Below are 26,950 nucleotides of genomic sequence, written 5' to 3'. Positions count from 1 at the left end.
CGTGAAGCTAATATTTAACCATTCATCTTCATGCATTTTAAATCAACCAATGTCAGGGTATGAAGCAAATTTTTTCAGTATTGGATTTTATATCAAATATATTTTGCCATCAATCCTTCATGGTTCTCAGTGCTGCTTGATGTAGAATATATAGCATAATATAATACTACAATAATGAGGCCAGTCATCACCCATTGTATCAATATTTTACCAGCTTACGGCTTCATGAGATGTTGGATTGTTGCAAGTCGTCAGTTTTCCTGTGCAGCAAGTGTAGTTCCTTACATAAAACGTAGATTTATCAAAGCATAAACTAAATATATTGTATGTCTCAGTCTTCTCAGTGAGTCTTCAATCATCATACTATTACAAAGCTTGTAAATACACTAGCTAAATGAACATACTCTGGGTCACCGCGAGAGGGAGGCAAGACACACAGAAACCACCATCAACTACCAGACTACACAAAACTGCTCAACTGACTACACTCGATAGATATCCGATATCAAATGTATGGAATATCCAATAAGTTAATGGCTGTGTTTTATGCTCAATAATAAAGAGCGAGAGAACATTTAAATGTTTATTGTTGCAATATTTAGATAACACGAAGTGAATAAGGTATTAAGAAATTTATTATTAAATCAATTGTAAAAATGTCCACATTCATCAAAGCCAAGAACGTTTTTTTAATTATATTTCTCAGGGGGGAAATAATCACAGGTAGCCTATATACGGGGAAATATAATCATCCTTTTCTTAAGCAATAACTAAATACATATAATTAGTTTATATACACGAACATTTGTGATATGAGTGATTCTAAAAGAGATGTTCTTTTTCACTAGTGATCATAGTCAATGAGTCGTAAAACATCTTTAAGTCGATGTTTGTCTTTGTGCAAGTTAATTTTTCCTTTAAGTCATTTTAGTCATACTACTAAGTCAGTGTTACAGATCAGTGTCATTTATTGAAATTATTGTATTAAATGTCTCAGATATGAATTTTGAATAATTACAGGCACAAATAGAACTTAAAAATATTTCTACTAAAAAGGAGATTAAAAATTCGTGTTTCCGGAGCACATATTTTTTTTCTTGTCCTCTGTGCTTCCTTTTGAAAAGTGCGTTGTGATTGGTCAGCTGGAGCCCATGTAACCAATCACAGCGCGCCTACCATGGATGAAGGAATAAATGCAAGATGGCTCCTCATATAAAACCAGCCGCCTGGCTTCTCTTTTGTGACCAACAAAATTATTTTCCTCCGTTTATTCGATTAAAATACCGTTTTCGGGGTAGTGCGGAGGGCTAAATCAATCTGTACGCTGGCGTAGGTGTTATTCGGCGTCTTCGGGCGCTGTGGGAAATATTTAATAAGCGAGCATTCCGATTTTGAGGCAGTGTGCGAGAGATCGGGCCTGTCCGCGCACGCGACGGTCATCAGCAGCGCGAGCCCGAGCCCGAACCTGATCCTGAGCCCGAACCCGCACCCGCACCCCGCACCGGGATCCCAGCCCGGGCACCCGAACAGCTCATATGGCTGTTTCAAGGTGAGTTAGGGGATTATGGTTGATTTGCAGCTGGCAAATGTGTCTATAGTTGAATATTCTAATTCTTAATACTTACGTTATATAATATATACATTATAGATATAACGGTCAATATATGTGTTAAATGAGTTACGTTAAAGGTAATTCCTCACAGCTACTGCAGAAGCAATTTAACCTCCCGCACGAACACGTCAATGTAACCTGTCAAATTGTGTTAACTCATGCTGTATATCACATATTGGTAGAGTTTTGTGTTATATTTCATATGCGTTATGAATCCAAAATAAATAGTTTGTGGTCTGTCTTAATGATTCTACTTTATCCTGGTAAATCTTCGCCTAATGTGTAAATCCACGGGTGATTAGAGGACTAACCCCACGCAGTGTCATCCCTCTCCGGGTTGGGCACTGTCAGTGAGGTAAAGACACATTAACATTCACAGACTGAAGACAGCACTCGTTTCTCGTAATCCATAACTTGATGATGCAGTTAATGTGCCGTTATATAACGTGTCTGACAGGATGGTGAGGGGGAAGCTGCTAGGTTTTTTTTTTTTACCCTTATAGGGTATTTTTTGGTAATCATATTTTTTTAAGATATAGAAATTAATTCAAATGAGTCTCACGGAAAGATTCTATTCCTTATAGTCCGGGTCGCCCTCCCATGGGCGGCGCCACGTTTATCACGTGACCATTTATTACTTATTATAAAGTTAATACCATAGACTGTAAAAAGGTTAATACACAAATTTCTTGCAATCCAGGGACTCGCCTTGAAACAGGGAAACTGCGATTTGCTTCTTGCGAGAGAGTCAGCAGCGCGATTCATTTCTCTCTTCAGAAAAAGATGAATAGATGGAAGAGTATGAAGTATGTGCATTTACACAGCAAGAAGATAATATCTTGCTATGTGAGTGCAAGTGAAAGTTAGTTTATATAGTTGATCATTTATAGGCAGGGCCTAAAACTTACTTTTTGCCAACCTGCCAAACAAGTGACTTACAAATTTTTTACTGGCATAAATATTTTTTACCAGCCATATCCCAAAATCTTTATTAAGGTTACAGAAGTTATTCAGGGAAGTGAGTGATTGTTCTTTGCCTTTTGTTGTTTGATTAACATGTAAAACAGCAGCAGGAATATAAGGGCTGCTGTCACTTTAAGACCTGCACAGATCCAATATACTTATACACATGCGTTTTCATTCTCAACTTTTTACATTCACTTAAGATATAACTGACTATGTTTATGAGGGTACTTGCCAAGACGGGCCTTTTGACATCATTTTGTTTGAATAAGTCTGTTCAGGTGCAAGAAGACGTGAAAGAGAGCTCAATTCAGCATTTGCGTGCCCTCTGAGACATGGATTTCTGGGCGCGCGATTCGGTAACAAGTAGGCTAAAGAATTGAGTTCCCTTTTGCATTTTCATGCCCATGAATATTTAAATTGCCAAGGCTTAAAGGGTTAATTCACCCAAAAAGGAAAATTCTGTCATTAATTACTCGCCCTCATGTCGTTCCAAACCCGTAAGACCTTTGTTCATCTTTGGAACACAAATTAAGATATTTTTGGTGAAATCCGAGTGCTTTCTGACCACTTTCAAGGCCCAGAATGTTAGTAAAGACATTGTTGAAATAGTCCATGTGACTACAGTGGTTCTGCCTTCATTTTATGAAGTGACGAGAATACTTTTGAGAATCCCCCCCCCCCCCCCCAAATAATGCCGTTATTCAACAATTTCTTCTCTTAAGGGTTGTACGTCAGAACGCCAGCTCAGTATCATGTTTACAACGTGAACGCCGGCGTCAGAGACTGATACGGAAAAGAATTATTTGAATAGTTTGTTTTGTGCGCACAAAAAGTATTCTCGTCGCTTCATAAAATGAAGATGGAAAGTAGTAATAACATTGCAGTCTATAAGGGGGTCAGAAAGCTCTTGGATTTCATCAAAAATATCTTAATTTGTGCTCCGAAGATGAACGAAGGTCTTACGGGTTTGGAACGACATGAGGGTGAGTCATTAATGACAGAATCTTCATTTTTGGGTGAATTAACCTATGAGACTTTTGCAGTGATAGAAGAAATATTATATGAACAATCTAGTGGGACCATGGCTTAAATAATCAATTTATTTATAACATTGTAAATGTTATTTTCTCATTTTATTTTCTCCAGGTTGGAACGTCTATTTATCTTATTGGACACAGGAACGACTCCTGTTACCCGTAAAGCAGCTGCTCAGCAGCTGGGAGATGTTGTTAAGCTTCACCCACATGAACTTAATAACCTACTATCAAAGGTGAGTTTAGGATTTGTTCAGACCAACCAAAAGAAATGTGTAAAAAAAATTTGGGGGGGACATAGGCTCATTTAGTAGTTTGTCATTTGAACCGCAAAAAGATGCATTAAACTCATAAAAATGGTTCAGATATGCAGAAGAACATGTCTGTATTTTGTACTAATAGCATATGTCTTATGTCTGAATTTGTACAGGAAGAATGTCTTTCCTAGCATTCCAAATAGCATGTTTGCCATCTGATGTGAAAACACTACTGTGAGGCAATTATTTATCAGATGCTTTTAAATGTTTTTTTTTTTTTATTTACAGCAAAATTACAACAAACTATATATATATATATATATATATATATATATATATATATATATATTCGTTTAAAATCCACACCAGTTAGACCAGTTGTAGATACTGCCTGTCTGTCTGAACAAATGGGTTTAATTTCATCACTTACAAAATGCTAGTGTTGCGATGAAGATTGCGTTTGAAAAACAAATCACAATTGAGCCAAGATTTAGACCTGCAAATCAAAACTCAAAGGTGCAGTAAGGGATTTCTGAGAAACCCTGTTAATATTTGAAATAGACACCTAAACAAATGCACCCCTCCCTTATTGCTCCCCCTCCAAAATAACAAATATGCTATGCAACACAGGCAACCACTAACATCAGACAGTTTGCGTAAGTTTGGATGAATCCAATCCACTGTAAACAACAGCATCTAAATAATGTCTATAATTGGCTAATAATTTCTCAGATTTTACTTGCCAGTGTGTGTGTTAGAGGCTAAGTATAAGTCTGTGCGCAGTGAACATGTATTTGACGTACCGTAAACTCAAGTGTGAAGGCGCACAACTCGCAGTCGCTTTGCTGACACATACACCGAGAGAGAGAGCCTTACATACCACGCAGAATCGACGCGCTACATGTAAACGATATTATTTGTTGTATTTTCCTGTCAAAATTACGGAGTTCATTTGGAATTATTCAGCTTTTAAGAACAAGCAGAAGATATGCCGGTTTCTCCGGTAGTGGGCGGAAACTAATGCGCAAACTGCAATCTCATTGGCTTGCGCTCATCCCTGTTTTGTTTTCTGATTACTGTTATCTATTTTTATAATACATTGAATGACCCAACAATATCTTAAACACGACCACCAGTCCTAAGTTCAGTTAAAATGACAAATATGCATTCATACATGGTTACCAAGTTTTAGTTCTAATTACTGAAGTTCTATCATTAAATAGTGCTTGATTATTATAATATCATTATATAATGATTGATTGACTGATGTTAAGAGTGTACGTTCAAATATTTAAAAAGTTTAAATTTAAACTGATTTGGTGGAATCATATTTTTTTAATATACAAATATATCAGTCTGGCGAGTAAACTAAAAAAATTACTAGCCAATGGCAAATTCTATTGCCAAGGTGTGTGTAGTTGAAAAAGAGAGGTTAACAGAGATATTTCTTAACATAAGAATTAAGGTGAAGGTTTGGAAGTTCTTATTTGCCTAATGTGTGGTGCAGTTGAACAAACCTGAATTTCAACCCTTCCGAATCTGATTGATCTGGTTTCCCTTCGTCTGGCCTTAATAGGTTTTAACATTCTTGAGGAGTCCAAACTGGGATACGCGAATCGCAGCTGGACAGGCTGTTGAAGCCATAGTGAAGAATATTCCAGAATGGAACCCAACTCCAAAGCCAAAAGACGGTGAGATGTGTATTCCTAGATTGCATTACTGGAGAATTGGAATTTTTTATTTATTTATTTTTTTTTACAGGAAAGCACATAACTATTTATACACTTGATTAATGCAGTCAAATGCAAAAAACTCCAATTTGACCTTGCAGTGGTAATGCCACATGGCATGTTAAAATCTAACAAGTCTTAAGCTTCTGTCTAATGTGTGTCTTGAGCTGAGCGAGAGCTTTAAAGGGGTCATATAATGCCATTTTTGAACAAGCTAATATGATTCTTTAGGGTCTAAATTAAAAGTTTGTAATATACTTCAATTAAAAATTCTCATTAGTATTGTAAGAAAACACTCATTTTACCTGGTCAAAAACAGCTCTGTTTTCAGCACGCCGTTTAAGTGCATGTGTCTTTAAATGATAATGAGCTTTGCTCACCCCGCCCCTCTGTTCTGTGCATACACCGTTTGTAACACAATAACCATAACGCGTTTTTCATTATAAACGTGGGATTATGAATTATATTGAGAACGTCGTACATGGACAACATGCCGTAATGTACCTGAGTGTAAACCTTAGCCGCATTCATTGTGAAGCGTGCAGCAAGCGATTTGCAAAGAGTAACTTAATATAAAGATTAATATAAAGGTTAATAAAACGTTACACTCACTTCAGTTCTTCTGGAGGTGCAGCACGAACACAAATAGTTGGTACCGATCCTTTTTTCAGGAGCAGCTTCTTAGCAAAACCAGTTTTATACTGATCCTCGTTTGTAAAGCAGTCTGGTGAAATGATTCGTGCAAACATGACAGCATGGAAGTTGATCGTGGGGAATCCCCGCGTCAATGCTTTGGGAATATTCCATCAAAACATCAAAATGACTGCTGTGTTCCTTATTACACCCAAGAACAGAACGCCACAATCGCTTAGACGACGCCATTCTTCCAGCATATCTATGCACTATGATGACAGGCAGCTCGCTCACGAGCGAGGGCGGGTCTGTGTTGAAACGCTGCTGTCAATCACAATCGTGGGAGGGGCGTCGATTTTGTGACGTCACAAAATCGAACGGCTTGATTTCAGAGAGATTAAAAAACACTGGATGGATTTTTATCATTTTATGATGGTTGTGTACAGGCACTGCCAACACACATTTCAGTACAATCAACTTGTAAAAGTGCATGTACCATTATATGACCCCTTTAATGTGTTGTCCTTCTCAGAGGTGTGTCCAGAAGATATGTCTCCAGAGGACATCTCTTCAGACAGGCTGAGTTTCTACAGGTTTGATATCTCCCGTCTGCTCAAGCATGGAGCGTCGCTGCTTGGCTCTGCAGGAGCGGAGTTTGAGGTGCAAGATGATAAGTCAGGTAGGATTAGATCTGGCATGCAGGTTAACATTGCAGCTTTGTAACTTTCATGTCGTTATTTCTATTGTTTATACTTGGAGTTTGTTCAAATGTTGCTGTTTAACAGGCACCTTTTGTGCCACAGACATCAATTATGTCAAATGTCAGATAACTACAGGAAAGAGATATAATACCATTGAATTTGACTGTAATAAGGAAATGAAAGCATTGGTCATTTGACATTTGCCTAGAATTGGATAAGAGATGCAGGTGATAAGTGTGCATTTATTTGTATATCTGTATGAAAGAAATTTGATTAGAAATATTTTTTGTCCATGTACTCCTTAATTTTCCATTTCATATTAAACTTGCGTGTACTTTACTCTGCACCATTTGTGCTACAAGCATGAATGATACCTCATTGATTGATACTATTACGTTTCTGTTCAAGCGATTGTGATTATACCTGGTGGACAATAAAATGGGTAATATCTAGAGACCAGAGTATCATAGATTGTTTTGACTTGGACCAAAAAGCGCACACCTAGAACACCCTTGTTGGTTTTGCCATTCTGAGTCATGACTGCATTCCGTTCTTTAGGTGAGACGGATCCCAAAGAGCGTTTGGCCCGGCAGAGAAAGCAGTTGCAGAAGAAGTTGGGATTGGATATGGGCGCTGCGATCGGCATGGACACTGAGGAGCTTTTTAATGATGAGGACCTGGAGGACGCTTGTGCCTCCAGTACCAACAGAACACAGCCTGGTAAAAGCCTGAGCTGTCACTTCTCACGCAACCATATGGTGAGTTGTGCTGTGAATTTCTTACCTTCATCATATTCTACAAAATTTTAATTAGAGGAGAAGGTGAATGGGCATTAATCATTGCAACTATATTGTGATTATTTATTTTTAGTCCAGCCCTGATTCCGGGTCTAAGCGGGCCACTTATAATATTAAAATGTTCAATTGTAAGTTCAGGTTTGTGTTTTCTTCTTTAGCCAGCTGCAGAGCTCATAGATTCACAGTTTCGTCCAGGCATGAGCAATCGACAGAAGAACAAGGCCAAGAGGATGGCCAAACTGGTGGCAAAGCAGAGATCCAGAGACATGGATCCTAATGAGAAGAGGTAATGCTATATAGATCTGTATTTCCTTTTATTCCTTGATTTTAAATGCCAACATAAAACACAAAGTTTACCCTGTACTATTAGCAATTTTGGCTATAACCCTTTCATAAAAGTTTTAACAGCCACAGACACAGAGGCTGCACATGCTTTATTTTACAAGATCTTCAAGACGACAACCACCAAGAAACTTTCATGGATCATAAATAATATATTTAAAGGGAATATGGTTTTATACAGGAATGCAATGTAGGCTGAGGGTTTAAGGTCGCTCTGCAGCATTGAATTTTCACAAAGATACTAGGTTATCATACCTCATTTTTATGTTTCTGTTAGTGGATGAGAGCAGACTTATTCTAGAACAACTTTTATGGTTTACGTAGCCACCTTCACATGTCAAAGATTTGCACCCCTAGATGCATTAGATGAATCATTTTTAGAATCGGGTCGTGATGTGCCTGAAAGACTCCCAGCCCTATAAACAGTGTTTCACGTTGACTTTAAAGATAATGACTGTTCCTAGGTATGTAGGCGGTCAGTCTGACCACTGCTCTTATGTTCCTCTGCCACAGCAATGACAGTTTTGAGGGAGAGCCAGAGGAGAAACGACGGAAAACCACAAATGTAGTCATTGAGCAGCCAGCAACCGACAGCAAACTCTTAATTGATAATGTCCCTGATAACTCCGGCTTATTTGAGGAGGTGTGAGACTTGCACACATGCTTGCTTTTTCTTTCACACATTGAGCTGTTCACATTCAACGTGTCCTATTGTGTCGGTCTAATGTTTGTTTTTGTTTCACAGACTCAGGAATGGCCCCTGGAAAGCTTCTGTGATGAACTGTGCAATGACCTCTTCAACCCCTCATGGGAGGTACTGAAAAAAAAAAAAACTTGTTCTGAAATGGCCACAAGACAAGAGGGGATCATACTAATCTAATGGTTCAGTGTTTCTGAAAATTAATGGACCAATAAAAAGTTCATTAAAATATTGCTATATTTCACAATGCTTAACTTTATATTGCTAGTGAAATCGTTGTGAATTATATCTCCCAGGCCTGGTGGAAACTGAAATTGATCTCAAATGGAGCAGTGATTATATCTCGCTGTAATGCCTATCAGTGTTATCTTAGAATTATTTTATTTTAATATTTATTAATATTATGAATTAGCTTTTTTTTATATAATTTTTTTTGTAATTTTGTGCTTTGTCATTAGTTTTTATTTTTGAATTATATTCAAAATATTTCTATTGTTTTATGTCATTTCGGTTTTAATTATTGTAGTACTATACCTTAAACCTTTTTTTCAGTTAGTTGCCAAGGCAACATTGAAATTTTTATTTTTTAAGTTTGGACTTTTCATCTAATATTTGTTTTTTTTATTTAAATATTTCAGTTAGATATGCAAATTATTTTTAATAGTTTTAGTTACCGAAAACACTGATTCCTGCTGGTCTTGTGCTTTTTGAGACAAATGATCTTAAATGCAGCTTGTGAACAGAAGTTATTTGTTTGTGTGGTTAGTGAAAGGAGTAGTGGTTGGTCACTGAGTTTTTATGTCATGTTTAGATTCGCCACGGTGCCGGCACAGGACTGAGGGAAGTGCTGAAGTGTCACGGTGCTGGTGGAGGAAAGACTGTTGGCAGTACAGTAGAACAGGTGTTCACCAGCTCATTGCACATTTTCACTGTCAGAGTTTAAATTCAGTGTCTAATGTTTGATGCCGCCTTCATTCTCAGATGGAGCGACAGCACCAGGAGTGGCTGGAGGATTTGGTCATCCGGCTTTTGTGCGTCTTCGCTCTGGACAGATTTGGAGACTTTGTATCAGATGAGGTCTGTAACTTTCTGAGTTTGTATATTAGTGTCTGTAGCCCTGTTGCCCCGTAGTGGCTAAAAAAGACTGACATTTGAACCTGTAATTGCACAATTGTGTGTCAGTGTCACTACATTTAAAAATAGTATTTATTTTTTGTGACAAGGCTTTCATTTTCTTGTTCTCATCTTGAAGCATTCCCTTTTCTTAACTTACCAGGTGGTTGCACCTGTCAGAGAGACATGTGCCCAGACTCTTGGCGTGGCTTTGAGGCACATGGCGAACAGTGGCGTTGCTATGACTGTGGACATTCTGCTTAAGCTGCTAACTGAAGACCAGTGGGAGGTTCGACACGGAGGCCTGCTGGGCATCAAATATGTTCTTGCTGTCAGACAGGTGAAGAAATCTCTAATTCTTATTGGCTGAGATTTAAAGTGGTAAGAAGAGTAATATCCACATGTGAGTTTACCATATGGTTGAAACGTTGCGCTGTTTATGAATATGATTTTGGAGCTGTAAACTTGCGTCCGGATATTACTCTTCTCACCTCTATGATTGTCGTATTTTTGCTCTGCACCTGAGCCCAATTAAGATTTGGGATGTGCACACCTTTTTTGTATTTCTGAGATGTAACGTGACATTCGTGTTGTAGTCTTTAGCCTTTGTTTGACCTTCACACCTTGCTGACCCTTAGGATTTGATCGCAGCGCTCCTGCCCCGGGTTCTTCCTGCCATTACAGAAGGCCTGCGTGATCTGGATGATGATGTTCGTGCTGTGGCAGCAGCAGCTTTGATCCCTGTGGTGGATGGATTGGTTCAGTTACAGCCTGCTAAGGTCTGAGCTCAAAGTTCATTTGTTTTTGACAGTCAGTGCAGATATATCTGATTTGAATTGATATGAGAGAAAGAGAGGGCATGTTTTATCAGATGCGACAATCTTAAAATATTCAAATATAGGCCAAGTCGGTCTATCACTGACAGTGTGCATGAAATATATTTTCCAACACATTTAAGCCAGTCTTACATCTAGCACTTATTCACAGCAATTTCTCTGGGTTAATGCGTGCTTCTCTATATCCCCTGTGTGTGCTGAATAGGTTCCCTTCATCGTGGACACCCTGTGGAATGCTCTGCTGGAGCTGGATGACCTCACAGCCTCAACTAACAGCATCATGACCCTTCTGTCCTCTTTGCTTACTTACCCACAGGTCCGCCAGTGCAGGTTAGATCTCTTTAAATCTGAAAGGAGCTCATCTTAGTTGCTATTAACACCACTTTTCATGACAATGATCAATGGGAAACTAAAAACTTTTTTTTTTTTTTGTGGTCTTTCCCAGCTCGCAACAGTCTCTGACAGTGTTGGTTCCTCGAGTGTGGCCGTTCCTCAGACACACCATTGCTTCAGTTCGTCGGGCCGCCCTAGAAACGCTCTACACACTGCTTTCCAAAGCTGATCAGGTTGGATATTTTGTGTAAAGTCTAAGATGCACAACTTTACAGGAAGGATTAGCATGTAGCAATGATTAACATAAAAGTATTTTTAACTAGAGTTGCACAGTAAAATTAAAATCAAAATATGCAGCATTTAAACATCTTCAGTTTCAAGTATTTAATCTTTGCTGTTTCCTGTTCTGATTTAAAAATGTTGCCTTTAGAGTTGTGCAGTGTGGCTGAATCCCATCATGCAGGACATGTTAAGGTACATCTTTCAGTCCTGCATCCTGGAGAGCAACCAAGAGATCCTAGAGCTGATACAGAAGGTGATGCTCACTGAAACTCACTGTTCTGCTCTTTGAATGTTTTGTCTGATTGGTATGTAAATTAGTTTATTAATATGTTCATGTTTTTCTAGGTGTGGGTGGAGTTGTTGCGACAGGCGCCGCAGCAGTATGTGGTGGCGGCCAGCTGTCCTTGGATGGGTGCCTGGCTCTGTTTGATGATGCAAGCGCCACACATCCCAATAGACCCTAACATGCTGCTGGAAGTGAAAGCCCGCTTAAAGGTGAGGGTGGGGGTCAAAATCTCTTAACCAGTCATTTCAGTTTATCGTTATCATTAAGAAATTTATATTTTTGAGCAAGGATGCATTAAATTAATCACTACTGTTTTCAACAATGATAAAAGATGACATGTTTCTTGAGCACCAAATCATCATATTAGACACTGTGACACTGAAGACTGGATTAAAGGAGAACTCCGGTCAATTTTAACATTGAGCTAATTTTTTTGTAAATTTGGAGTGCTGTCAATACAGAGAACAACGACAAAAATCGGTGTTGCCTACACCGTGTTATCCTGTTTTTAAAATTTGCACCCTGTTGACTTCAATGGGGCAATGTTTAAACCTGCTTTTAGCCTCTTAACATCCTTGATGTGTCATTACAAGTGCCCAGCCATGTGAGTGATTCCTTTAGAGTGATCACGGGTGGATCTGACTGCAGTAGATGTGAAAGATATGAATAAAAATGATGTTATTTCAGCCAGCGCACATACCTGTATTTACATCCTGTTTTCGGTCGAAGTCCACAGTAATCGATTGTCAAGTTCACACGCATAGGTTTAGTTACCTATGATCACGCGCGTGAACTTGACAATCGATTACTGTGGACTTCGACCGAAAACAGGATGTAAATACAGGTATGTGCGCTGGCTGAAATAACATAATTTTTATTCATATCTTTCACATCTACTGCAGTCAGATTCACCCGTGATCACTCTGAAGGAATCACTCACATTAGCTGTGCACTTGTAATGACACATCAAGGATGTTAAGAGGCTAAAACCAGGTTTAAACATTGCCCCATTGAAGTCAACAGGGTGCAAATTTTAAAAACAGGATAACACGGTGTAGGCAACACCGATTTTTGTCGTTGTTCTCTGTATTGACAGCACTCCAAATGTACAAAAAAATGAGCTCAATGTTAAAATTGGCCGGAGTTCTCCTTTAATGATGCTGAAAATTCAGATTTTCCATCACAGGAACATGATTAGATTTTAAAATATAGAACATTTATTTTAAATTGTACTACTTTGATGCCTAACTTTTGAACGGTAGTGTACATGCACAAACTTTCTGCCTGTCCAAAAGTAGCGAGTACGGACATGATTTAAAGTAAGCAGATTTTACACTTCAGATTAGAGCTCACCAGAGTGAGAAAGTGCTTTCCAGTTTTCTTTTCTTCTGTTCAGTATGTATCAGTCTGTCAGTGAACGGACTGTGGGTGGTCTGTGGGCGTGCTGTCTGAGGCTGAGAATAATCCAGCCTACAAACTTCACACTTCCCACTCATCCAAAAAACAGATCTGCTTTGAACCTCATTCTGTTAATCCGCAGGAGAAGGCTTCTGGGAAGACCCGGCAGGGATCTATTCAAGTCAAGGAAACGGTCCAGGAATACATCGGTGGAGCGGAGACGATTACCGAAGACCCTGCCACACGAGACTATGTGGTGACACGTGCACGTCTAATGGCTGCGAAGTGGGTGTGGGGGGAGGGATTCTTTAAACTTCTTTTTCCATATTCTTTTTCCATATGTTTCTTTGTGCCATATTTGTGTCTGACTACTTTGTGTCCTCCTAGGCTGTTGGGGGCGCTGTGCAATTGTATATGCGACCCACGGTTGAACAGCTCTTCTCAGGAACTCCGTCCTGCCGAGTCTCTAGCTCAACTTTTACTATTCCATCTCAATTCCAAATCGGCCCTGCAGCGGATCGCTGTTTCTATGGTGATCTGTGAGTGGGCAGGCCTTCAGAAGGTGAGAATGGGAGAGGGTCACTTTTCGGTTTCTTTTTAAACATGTTAATGACATGCTGTCCTGCATCACACAGGAGTGTGAGCTGTTATCCAGTGTGGTTCAGCCCCGATTGCTGACCATCCTCTCAGAACAACTCTACTATGATGAGATCGCCATTCCTTTTACTCGCATGCAGAACGAATGCAAACAGCTCATAGCACTGCTGGCTGACGCCCAGATTGACGTGGGAGAACGCATCAACTCCGCTGTGTTCACCATTGATCAAGCCAATGAGCTGGTAAGTAAAAGATGCTAAAAGTCAAAACTCAAGTTCTAGAGCAGTCTGCTGTTATCTTTTAAGAATGAGGTCCATTCTGGACTTAAACATTAATAATAAAAAATAGTTTATTTTATATATATATATATATATATATATATATATATATATATATATATATATATATATATATATAACTATTAATAATGTGTGTGTATGTATGTTTTTTACATACATGCATACATACACACATTCATACACATACATACATACACACATACACACACACACACACACACACACACACACACACACACACACACACATTAAGTTTTATATATATATATATAACTATTAATAATAAGTAATATTTAAATGCATTATAATTACAATATTAATGTAAATGTATACTAATAAACAAATATATATAATTTACTATATTAATATAATAACTTGAATATAATGTGATGTTTACTTTTTATAATTACAATGTTAAAAACAACAATAATGTACATTTAATATAGCAATTTAAATTATTATAATAAACATTAGTAATATTGTATTATATAATAACTTATAATAATTTAATTGTGTAATATCTAAATGTATTATAATCAGAGGTGGGCATAGATTAATTTTTTTAATCTAGATTAATCTAGATTAAATTGGCTCATTTGAATTCTGCCGAAGGCATTCAGAATATGTGTGCTACCCAAATAATGACTATAAAAGTAAGTCTTTGAGAACGGGTTTGTCAAGCCAGGTGGCGCATTAGACCAGGGGCTCATCTCCTGTTTCCAAAATGCATCACAAACTGCTTGAGAAAGCTGTTCTACTCAAAGACTCTAAAAGGTTACTTCTGTACTGTTACCGTCCGTAGGCAACATTAGGTAGGCCTATGTTATTATCAACTACTATAGGCTATCAATTAGGGATGGGCGATATGGCCTAAAATCTATATTGTGATATACATTGCAGCCTCTTGCGATAACGATATATATTATAATAAAACCATTTCAGAACAGGTTACACAGACCCTGCTAAACGACTGGTAAATGTTTTTTTTTTTTTTTTTTTAAGGGTGTAACTTATGTAGTTTTGAGAACATAGCCTATATTGTGCAAAACTGTAAGTAGCCTATACAACATAATTTTGCAGATAAATAAAATTTAAGTACACTAGCTGCAGAGACTTAAGTAGGCCTAATGTTTATTATGGCTTGGAGCTTATGAAACCCCAAATTTAAAATTAGAATATTGTCTAACTGATGTCTTTTCAGTTAAAAAGAAACACAACAACGATTCTTAAAATCGGGCACAGACAGAGATTATGTGCTGCTACACCACTAAGATATATTGGGAATAATACGCGCGCGCAGGTATTCAGTGATATCATGTTTCGTTTTGAATTTGAGGTGGCAGAATGGATTAGTCGTGTGTTAACTTACCGAACTGTGACCCCACACACTCTGTCTATAGTTTCCTGCTGTTTGTCGGACAGCTTAAATCTTTTTCACCAGCTTTCACTTTCAGCCGTGTTTACTTAAGATGACGACGAATATGATGCGTTGCAGCCGGGTTTACCTCGCGGCCGCGGGTAGATTGCGTCATCATAGCTTGTGTAGTAGAGCCATCTCCCAACCCAACTTGGAGAATAGATTAACAGCGATATTTTTTTTATCGCGCGATAAGAGTCTCGCGTTAACGCAGCACGTTAACGCCGATAACGGCCCACCACTAATTATAATATAATTATATAATATACTATAATATTAATAATTCTATATAATGTACTATATTACTATATCATAATACAATTAATTCATTCAAAACTATGTGTCCAAAATGCTTTAGGATTAATCTCAAAGAAATTAATTTCAGTTAGGACCCTTACTTAGAAGGCAGCAGATGGCAAGGCAGCTCATTAGAACCTATACGTGTCCTGTATGCCACTTTGGATTAATGTCTCCAAAATGGCTTCTTATTCATCCCCTGATTTTCTGTAGGTGACCACCATCTTCTCAGAATGCACCTCCTCTCTGAACCTCAAGTCACGTCAGTTCCAGCCTTTGGACGGCAAGAGGCTGCAAGCTCATTCCACTGTGTGCGAGACCAGTGCTGAATGGCAGCAGCTGCAGCTGAGAGTTCATACCTTCACTGCCTGCGCTGTGGTGGGACTGGCCATGCTGCCGGATAAGCTCAATCCTCTGGTCAGGCCCCTGATGGAGGCAGCCCGCCGTGAAGAGAACATACTCGTTCAGGGTTACGCAGCCTCCAACATCGCTCGCCTGCTGCAGCTGTGCTCTACCAGATCTCCCTGTCCTAACGCCAAGATCGTGAAGAATCTCTGCAGCTCGGTGTGTGTAGATCCGATGCTCACCCCCAGTGCTGCCTGTCCTGTCCCGCCAGCCAGCGCTCCAGCAATACAAGAGAGCAGCAAAGGTGAGAGGAACACCATAACATTCATATTTTCATTGGCCGCCCTTTTTTATGAAACGAGAGCAGACCGAATTTGTGGGTAAATTGTATGAATGGATTTATTGACAATTTATTAAAAAAAAAAAAAATCCGCTTTTATTTCAAGAATAAGGTCTATTCTGGCCCTTTTATTATTATTATTATTATTATTATTATTATTATTCATTTTATTTTTATATTAGGGCTGTCAAAAGATTAATCGCGATTAATCACATCCAAAATAAAAGTTTGTTTACATAATATATGTGTGTGTACTAAGTGTGTATAATTTTTTTGTATATATAAATACACACACATGCATGTATATATTTAAGAAATATTTGCATACATATAAATTATATATAAATATATACAGTATATTATATATAAATATATTTTTTTTATATATAAATTACTCATTTTTCTTAAATATATACAAGCATGTGTGTGTATTTATATACACATTTAATTATACACAGTACACACACATATATTATGTAAACACAAACTTTTTGGATGCGATTTTGGATGCGATTAATCTTTTGACAGCCCTATTTTATATACAACAAATTCTATTATTACCGCTATTACTAGGAGTTAAACGTATCGTTGTTGATCCGTATGGACCATGTGCTAGAATATTACAGTTAGACCTTACAATATAACAAATTTACATAAAGTATTTTATCTATGCTTGTAATTAGTGTTGATGGTCCGATACGTGAATCGAGAGTTGTGATCCATTGACCCACTAGCTATTACTACTACTAATAATAATTACTACTAGCTATTACTGCTACTAATAATAATTACTACTAGCTATTACTACTACTAATAATAATAATTGTGCAGTATTAATAATAATAATACATTTTATTATTATTATTTACATGTATTATAAAAATGGATAATCTTGAAAATTGAAATAAATATAACAAATAATATATAGTATATCAAAAAAATGGAAATGCAACATTTTTAAAACGTGAACTTTATTTCTATAGATTGTTTCTTTCCTTTTTTTTTTCTTTATAGTAATTTGTTCATTTATATTGGTATCTTCCTAGATCATCCTATTTAATTTGAATGTTGGCTTTTAATTAAAAATGTAAGCTAAGCTCTATTGTTTCATGGGTTTTAGATTTGTGTATTTCATCTGTCCTGCAGGGTCTGTGGCAGAGAAGGATGCAATGCATCATATGGTGAACAAGACAAAGGGCATCATCACTCTTTACCGCCATCAGAAAGCAGCTTTTGCCATCACCAGTAAGAGGGGACCCACCCCCAAAGCCCCCAAAACCAACACCAACAATGACCTGCCCCTCGGAGGCAGCATTACTACAGAAACAGACGAGGTATGTACAGTGTTGTAATTAGTAGCGTCACGGTTTCCTCTTCAGTGACCTCATGACTGATGGTGTTTAATTCTAACTTTCTTCTTAATCCTTAATTCTAAGAGCAAGAAGCCATGTCTTATCCAGAGGAGAGGTGCAGAGTTCTGCTTGATGACAGTTGCCAGGCATTTCGGTCAGGACTTGACAAAATCATTGCCATATCTGTGGGAGTTCATGACCGTTCCGCTGAGAAATGCGCTGAATGCTCAGGGATTTGGTAATCTTAATGTTTCAGTGGAGTTTTGACTTGTGTTTGAAAAGCTCTTTATGATTCAGATGAATGTTTGTTAACCTTCTCACTTTGTGTGCGTGTTTGTTGCAGATTCCAGCCAGTTGTTGAAGCAGGGAGATTCGGTTGCTCAGGAGCTTGTGAACTCTCTGCAGGTGCTGGAGGTCACCGCAGGAGCCATGTCCCAAGAGCTCATCCCTGTAGTATGTACACGTACAGCTTTCAAGAACGTCTTGCTTCAAACTGCATGAACATTGGAAATGACAGCTAGTCTCTTGTTGTCTCTATACCTGCAGTTGATGGAGCAGCTGCCTCTCCTGTGCACCTGTCTGCAGCATCCATACACAGCTGTGCGTCACATGGCCGCTCGTGGTGTGGGCGTGCTCAGCAAGATCGCTACTATGGAGACCATGAATGTGTTTCTGGAACATGTGCTGCCCTGGTTGGGTGCTATTGATGACAACACCAAGCAGGAGGGAGCCATCGAAGCCATGGCCTGTATCCTCTGTCACATGAAAATCTAGCTGTGTTTTTTTATTTCACCAAGGTGTTAAACTTAATTTAGGATGTATTATAATTTGAGTAAGACATGCATACAAGTCTTTTGAAGAGATTAATTAAATCTCTTCATCATATAATCACCGAACATAAACAGAAGCTCAACCATACTTGCTTGAGCGAGAAAGAAACCTGTTTGTGGAAGCTCAAATGTTCTGGCATAACACTATCTTTAAGAATATCTTTAAGAGTTTGGGGTGAATAGACTTTCAATAGAGGGACTGAAATCTCCCAGATTTTATTAAAAAATATCTTAATTTGTGTTCCGAAGATGAACGAAAGACTTATGGATTTGAAATGACATGAGGATGAGTAAATGATAACAGAATTTTTAATTTTGGGTGAACTATCCCTTTATTTCAACTAAATGTGCTCTAGAAATAAACGTGCCCTGGATGAATAAAAGTTTTAAGTCAAAGTCAAAATTAAACTGATCAAAAGTAACAGTATAGACAATTATTCATCAGAAAAAAAAATTTGTTTCCACAACAATATTAATCATCACAACTGTTCAACATTGATATTTCATGTGCAGCAAATCGGCATTATTAGATTGATTTCCAAAGGATCATGTGACACACTAGACTGCTGAAAACTTAGCTTTGCCATCACAAGAATAAATTACTTTTAAAATGTATTAAATAAGGATACTTTTTACTTGTATAAACTTGTATACTTGTATTTACTTGTATATTTTTGTATTTGAATAAATAAATGCCTCCTTGGTGAGCAAAAGAGACTTCAAAAACATAAAATCATACCAACCCCAAACATTGTTTGTAGTGTACAGAACACAAATATTTTCCCTGAGCACAGTGTCCAGGTGTGATGGAACAGTTGGATGTGGATATTGTGCCCTACATTGTGCTGTTGGTGGTCCCTGTGTTGGGCCGTATGAGTGACCCCTGTGACAGTGTGCGATTCATGGCCACACAGTGCTTTGCTACTCTGATCCGACTGCTTCCTCTTGAGGTGAGAGATCCGTAACCAGCACAGTTTAGCATTCACACTTCTCACAGTTTCTAATGATGCAAGGCGTTCTGCAGAGGGTTCTCGGTATGGGTTGTTGCATAACTTCTGTGCAGCTGGTTTCCTTTTTGTCTTAGTCTTTTTTTTTTTTTATTCCTTTCAGGCTGGAATCCCAGACCCACCGTCAATGTCTGAAGATCTCATTCGGCAGAAGGCCAGAGAACGACACTTCCTCGAGCAGCTGCTGGATGGAAGGAAACTGGAAAATTACAAGATTCCTGTGCCCATCAAAGCAGAGCTCAGGAAATACCAACAGGTGTGTTTGCTTTTCACAGTTCTTTTTTATTTTTTGGCGAATCCTTCTGAGAATGGAAATGCATAATTTAAATATAAAAGAAGTTTGACTGCATTTATCGCTGGTAATTTAAATCTTTGTTTCATTCATAAAGAATTTCTGTTCTCTTTTGTAGGATGGTGTCAACTGGCTGGCATTTTTAAACAAGTACAAGCTTCACGGGATCTTGTGTGATGATATGGGTCTGGGTAAAACCTTGCAGTCCATCTGTATTCTGGCTGGCGATCATTTCCTCAGGTACACCCCAGACCAACTTCATCCTTTATAGTGCAGCATTATAGGTTAAAAAGCAAGACTTTATTTTCCGAATAATAATGGGGTGTGTGTGTGTGTAGGGCTCAGGAGTTCACCAGGACAAAGGCTCCTGACTGTTGCCATTTGCCCTCCATAGTGGTGTGCCCCCCCACCCTGACAGGCCACTGGGTGGATGAGGTTGGGAAGTTTTGCTCTAAAGAGTATCTGAATCCTCTGCACTATACTGGCCCCCCCACTGAAAGAGCACGGTACGATCATAAGAAACTGTTTGTTAAACGAATATTGACACGTCATACAGTTTTCAAAAAGGAATAGGAAATGCATGTGATTTCCTGTTTCATTTTATGCAGGTTGCAGCACCAGGTGAAGAAACACAATCTCATTGTTGCCTCGTATGATGTCGTTAGGAATGACATTGACTTTTTCAGGTAACAACTCGACATTTACTTGTTTATCATTCACAGACTTCATATACAGTGGGGGTGAAGGAAAGCTTTAATGATGATATGCTGTTTCTCCCATACAGGGATATTAAATTTAATTACTGTATCCTTGACGAGGGTCACGTCATTAAGAATGGAAAGACCAAACTCTCCAAAGCGATCAAGCAGTTATCTGCCAACTACAGGATAATCCTCTCAGGAACGCCCATTCAGGTGAGAACTGAGCTCTTAACTACTGCTCAAAATATCTCGAATGCTTACCAAGGCTGTATTTATTTGATCAAAAATACGGTAAACACCGTAATATAATGAAATATTATCAATTTTAAATGATTGTTTTCTATTTTATTATTTGAAAATGTCATTTATTCCTGTGATGCAAAGCTGAATTTTGAAGAACAGCATTTATTTGAAATGGATCTTTTTTAACATTATAAATGCCTTTACTAAAACTTTTGATCTTTTCAATGTCTTTACTGTTCAGAAATTTGGAATAGTACGAGAAAAAAAAAATAAATTAGTACTTTAATTCAATAATGTACCTTTCATATTTTGACAACATGAAGTAGAATTTTGACTTGAAAGATTCTGAAGCTTGATTTTGACAAACTGTCCTTCTGGTTTTTATTTTTGGTCTATAGAACAATGTTCTGGAGCTGTGGTCTCTCTTTGACTTCCTGATGCCAGGCTTTCTTGGTACTGAACGTCAGTTTGCTGCCCGCTATGGGAAGCCCATCCTTGCCAGTCGAGATGCTAAAAGTTCCTCACGCGAGCAGGAAGCAGGTGTGATTTATCGCTACATAAATATATATATTTTTTAAAGCCATTTTAATAATGTAGTCTTTTTAGTCTAAAATAGCGTGTTTGTGTGTGTTTTTCAGGTGTGCTGGCAATGGAAGCACTCCATAGACAGGTTCTGCCCTTCCTCCTGAGGAGAATGAAGGATGATGTGCTTCAAGATCTGCCACCCAAGATCATACAAGATTACTATTGCAACCTTAGTCCTCTACAGGTACAGAACGCACACAGGATGTGGTTTATGAAATCCAGATTACAGCAAGATTAAGTGCTTTGAGTGTGTCAGAGGGGATAGCTGTTCTGCAGCGCTACAAACTGCTACTAAAAGCCAAAGTGCACTATGCACAATAAAAATAAAATAAATTGCAAAACAGTTCTTTGAAACAACTTGCTTTGAAACAATCTGTATTGTAAAAAGCGCTATATAAATAAAGGTGGCTTGACTTCAGGTAATCTGAAATAAGGAATTTATTTAATAAATGAATAAATTGCGGTAGTAAAAATTGATGACATCGCTCGTGTTCTCTCAGGTTCAACTGTACGAGGACTTTGCAAAGTCTCGCGCAAAGGTGGACGTGGATGATGTAATCTCAACTACGTCTACACAAGAGGAAGAAGAGAAACCCAAACTAAAGGCCACCGGACATGTCTTCCAGGTTGATCTCAGGATAAGAGATATAGTCATATAAGGGAGCAAGAATATCCTCCTCTCAGTCGAACAGTCTGTAATGTTGTTGTGTTGGTGTCTTCAGGCTCTGCAGTATCTGAGGAAGTTGTGTAATCACCCGGCACTGGTGCTGACCCCTCAACACCCAGAGTACAAACACATCACAGAACAGCTGAGCAGCCAACACTCCAACCTCAGAGACATTCAGCACGCCCCGAAACTCTCAGCCCTCAAACAGGTGCGGTCCACACATCTGCACTGCCAAAGCAGCTAATATTAGTGTTTCACTAGGTCATCAATATTAAAGGAGAACTCCGGTTAATTTTAACATTGAGCTGGCAAAAGTGAGTGCTGTCAGTACAGACAACAACGACAAAAATCGGTGTTGCCTACACCATGTTATCCTCTTTTTAAAATTTGCACCCTGTTGACTTCAATGGGGCAAGTTTTAAACCTGCTTTTAGCCTCTTAACATCCTTGATGTGTCATTACAAGTGCCCAGCCATGTGAGTGATTCCTTTAGAGTGAACACGAGTGAATCTGACTGCAGTAGATGTGAAAGATATGAATAAAAATGATGTTTATTCAGCCAGCGCACATACCTGTATTTTCTTCCTGTTTTCGGTTGAAGTCCACAGTAATCGATTGTCGAGTTCACGCGCATAGGTTTAGTACGTACGATCATGCGCCCGAACTCGACAATCGACTACTTTGGACTTCAACCGAAAACAGGATGTAAACACAGGTATGTGCGCAGGCTGAAATAACATCATTTTTATTCATATCTTTCACATCTACTGCAGTCAGATCCACCCGTGTTCACTCAGAAGGAATCACTCACATGACCTGTGCACTTGTAATGACACATCAAGGATGTTAAGAGGCTAAAAGCAGGTTTAAAACTTGCCCCATTGAAGTCAACAGGGTACAAATTTTAAAAAGAGGATAACACGGTGTAGGCAACACCGATTTTTGTCGTTGTTCTCTGTATTGACAGCACTCCAAATGTACAAAAAAATGAGCTCAATGTTAAAATTGACCGGAGTTCTCCTTTAATGGTTTGAAGGGTTTTATGCTTACGGTTTTGCTTTTAAAATATGCAATTTCTTTTTTTGAATCATTAATATCAGCCTATGATTTTTAGCTTTTGGTTTTAAATGATCAATTTCAGGCTATTTTTGTGGTTTGGATTTATATTATCAATATCAGACAATAGGGTTGGGAATCTTTTGGAATCTCACGATTTGATTCAAATTGATTCTTGTCGCTATTTGATTACATCGATTTCTTGATTTTGAATCGAAATGCGATTCAATATATGCATACTTTTACATTTTTGCTAACACAATCATGGATAGTAGTCAACAAATTGTTGAATTTTATTTATTTATTTATTTATTTATTTATTTTAACTAAAATTAAAGTGAAAAAATTTTAAAACGAAACTTTCAAAAAAGTTTCTACTGGATCCTTCACAGAAATGGGTGATCTAAAACAGTGGCTCAACCATTTGTCTGTCTGAAATTAGTTTAGTGAGGTACCTTCATGTGCAAACACTACTTTATCTACATTAACAGGAACTGCAGGCAATTTAAATTACACACACCTTGCAATCGCGTTATTTTACTCTAGCCAGATGGAGACTGAGTCGCCGCCACTCAGCCTTTCATGTTCGCCTCTCACAGCATGAGCACACACGTCTTTTACATCATTGAAGAGTGATCAGTTTAGCTCTCGACACAGTCCGTGTGCTGCACTGCTCTCATAACATCTTTGATCCAACATCTTTGAATCTTTTTTTTATTTATTTTTTTTATTTGTGCATCGATTTGAATCGGTAGAAGATTGAAATACATACTTTATTTGTTTTAAATCATCAATATCCAGTGGTGTTTTTCCCCCTATTTTCATCATCATCAATAAATGCCATTAATGTATAGTACAAATAAAATGCAGTACTAGCAGGATGTATTTATTTGTGTTGTAGCTGCTGTTGGACTGTGGACTGGGTTCATCTGGAGCGTCTGATGGCTGCACAGAGGCTGTGGTGGCCCAGCACCGCGTGCTGATCTTCTGCCAACTGAAGAGCATGCTGGACATCGTGGAGCAGGACCTGCTCAAAACACAGCTGCCCACCATCTCCTACCTCAGGCTGGACGGAGGCGTTCAGGCCGGCCTCAGACACTCCATTGTCTCCAGGTGAGACGGCCACACAAACTACCCTGGAAATGTTTAACCTCGAAGGCAGTTCCATTTGGGTCACTGTATGTGGTCCTTTTCGTTCTACAGGTTCAATAATGACCCGTCCATCGATGTTCTGCTGCTCACTACCCATGTGGGTGGACTGGGATTGAATCTGACCGGGGCAGATACTGTGGTGTTTGTGGAGCACGACTGGAACCCCATGAGAGATTTGCAGGCCATGGACCGAGCTCATAGAATAGGACAGGTATTGTTTTCGTTAAAGCACATCAGTATTTATTAATCGACTAAAATTTCGGAAACCAAAACCATTCGGTCAAAAATTAGGGATGCAGCGATTCCAATTGCTGTTGTTTAAAAACTTTTTTTTTTTTTAAGCAAATAGGCAGATATCTGGGTGTTTTTATTTTTATTTTTTTAGCAAATTTATTTGCTCCATTACAAGCCAAACTGGCCAAAAAAAAAAAATCTATAGCCATTTGAATTTAGAGGCAACCACAGAATTTTAACCATGATCCAAGTAAAGATGTTACACACATGTAGGATGAGCAGTTGTTTTTAATTTAAATGAGATATCTTAGAATTTTTATTTTATTTTTAGACTACTACGAACATGAGCAATGCTTTTATTGCTCGTTTATGTTCCATTTTCGCCTGTGTTTTGATCCGGAGAATCGGTTTTCTTTTAGCAGTGTAATAGCGCCCCCTACCATATAACAGTGAAAACACGGAAAGCTGGAAAATTTCCGTCAATGGCATGAAAAGTCGAAGTTTTTGGTGTTTCGGTAAAAGAATATGTGACCAGCCCATTTGCATCCATAAAACGATTGCGTGTTTGTTTCAGAAACGTGTGGTGAATGTGTATCGTCTCATCACACGAGGCACGCTGGAGGAAAAGATCATGGGTCTGCAGAAATTTAAGATGACCATTGCAAATACAGTCATCAGCCAAGAGAACGCCAGTCTGCAGAGTATGGGCACAGAACAGCTGCTCAACCTCTTCACGCTGGACAAGGTCAGTGCTTACAGAGAAAACGCCTTCCCATGAAGCAATGCTGCCCTAAGTGCTAGTTTTTTTTCACATGCACATCTGCACAAACATTAACAATGACAGATTCATACTGATGCTTTTGTGTTGATGTTCAGGATGAAGCAGTGAAGAGCGAGGCGGGTGCATCGTCCTCTGGTAAAACCAGCATGAAGTCTGTTCTGGATGGACTGGGCGACCTGTGGGACCAGCAGCTGTACGAGAATGAATACGACCTGGACAGCTTCATACACTCCCTTAAATGAGCCCAGTTCAACTTGCACAACAAAACCCAAGTCTTCTGATTGATGGGACAACGGGGAGACGTGCACAAGCACTGTAGCTATCAGCCTTAAACACTCCAGTCTAATGCTCGTCACAGTCTTACAGCTCTTCCTGAATGTTCTTACAATTCGCTCAAGATTTGAGATCTAAAACTGTCCGTTTTTAATGCGGCACTGGAGGAAGTCTTAAAGCTAATCTTCTAAAGCTGAGTGTTGTACGAATGACAATATTTGAACCTCAGGATTTCCAGAAGGCACTATCAGTATCCATGATGACAGTATTCCAGAACTGAATGAAGAGAGAAGGTGAGACGGTGAGACGAGGACTGGACGCACTGAAACGCTTCCACCATCGTGTAGAATGACTTATGGTTCATCCAGGCCACTAGGAGGCGCTTGACTAACTTCTGTAGGGTAATGAAGGGCTTGTTGCTTCTGCTCCATCAGAAATGTCTAACACGCACTGACTGAGATCTTTAGGTACAGCTAGAAGAGCAGCAGGACATCGACATCGGAAACATTGTAGAGTTTTAAAAAAGGAAAAAAAATAGATCTGTAAATATTTCTGTTATTTGCCTTTTTTGGGTAAGCTGGTAGAATTTTAATAAATTCTAATGAGCTCTCTTTAAAATGTCTTGTCTGTGTCAGTTTACATTTATGAGAAATGTGTGAATGAACAGCTAAACCAGATATAATGAAGTATTTAAGTATGTTGTACAGAGTAGACTGGGGTTTATGTATAATCATCCTTTTTTTTTTATTTTTTATTAAGGCTTAAAATGGCAACTCACAAATCCATCTGATAACAATTTATGTATATGTGTGTGTGTGTGTGTGTGTGTGTGTGTGTGTGTATGAGACACAAATGGCGCATAACTCACAGCTTCTGAAAAACATCAGTGGTGAAAAGTGTCAGGGAAAATAATTTGGCCTGGGTCAAAATGTATTATTTTGGATAAATCGTCTAACATCTGCGACTGGTGTTTGGTTTGTGTGGTTGCATCTCAGCAGTGAAGATTTACAAGAGAATGAGACTGCAAAAGATGACAGCGTTTCACAGTGTCATACAATTACATTTAATAAGATTTGCTGTTTAGTACAGAAAAGGGAAAAATCATGAAGGTGGGAAAGCTAGTAAGCATTAGCAGCACTGCCTTTATTTTATCCCACACACACAAAAAAACCTTTAATCACAGTTTTACTGCAAAGTTAGACAAGCAGAGGTCCAAGTTAACAATCTCAATTCCAGACGTGAAATATGAAATTAGAAGTTAAACTGCATTAGGAAAAAGTTGAGGAAAAAACACTTTTTTTCCTTTTTAAATGAAATGACAAATGGAGCTAAAAGTGTGGTAGAATAGAAAAACAAGCCAAAATGACCTAAGATATTACAGAGATTTTTGTGAAACTCACTAAAAACAGTTTGTCGTATGACTATACAGCACAGCTTATAATGGGTTTCAATGATTGCAATA

At 38.4% G+C, this 26,950-nt stretch overlaps 1 protein-coding gene across 1 annotated transcript; it reads left to right on the top strand.

Moving 5' to 3' along the window:
• The first annotated feature begins 1,174 nt into the window (after nt 1-1,174).
• Nucleotides 1,175-26,651, top strand: btaf1 (BTAF1 RNA polymerase II, B-TFIID transcription factor-associated). Its single transcript, XM_081350210.1, has 38 exons — nt 1,175-1,549; nt 3,725-3,848; nt 5,446-5,560; nt 6,765-6,911; nt 7,492-7,691; nt 7,889-8,016; nt 8,586-8,715; nt 8,818-8,886; nt 9,584-9,673; nt 9,754-9,849; nt 10,049-10,225; nt 10,524-10,664; nt 10,927-11,051; nt 11,167-11,287; nt 11,485-11,589; nt 11,682-11,831; nt 13,163-13,305; nt 13,408-13,582; nt 13,656-13,859; nt 15,844-16,279; nt 17,462-17,649; nt 17,752-17,905; nt 18,011-18,120; nt 18,214-18,415; nt 19,299-19,447; nt 19,608-19,760; nt 19,915-20,036; nt 20,135-20,302; nt 20,405-20,482; nt 20,581-20,710; nt 21,139-21,280; nt 21,379-21,509; nt 21,826-21,951; nt 22,048-22,200; nt 23,950-24,161; nt 24,252-24,411; nt 25,009-25,179; nt 25,311-26,651. Exons 1-38 carry the CDS (start codon nt 1,536-1,538, stop codon nt 25,455-25,457), a joined length of 5,586 nt encoding a protein of 1,861 aa, XP_081206336.1. The 5' UTR covers nt 1,175-1,535; the 3' UTR covers nt 25,458-26,651.
• The last annotated feature ends 299 nt before the right edge of the window (nt 26,652-26,950 follow it).

The sequence above is a fragment of the Scardinius erythrophthalmus genome, assembly GCF_964197995.2.
Source record: "Scardinius erythrophthalmus genome assembly, chromosome: 21".
NCBI classification, from domain to species: domain Eukaryota; kingdom Metazoa; phylum Chordata; class Actinopteri; order Cypriniformes; family Leuciscidae; genus Scardinius; species Scardinius erythrophthalmus.
Note: the sequence above shows the minus strand (reverse complement) of the source record. Positions and strands in the feature narration are given on the sequence as shown.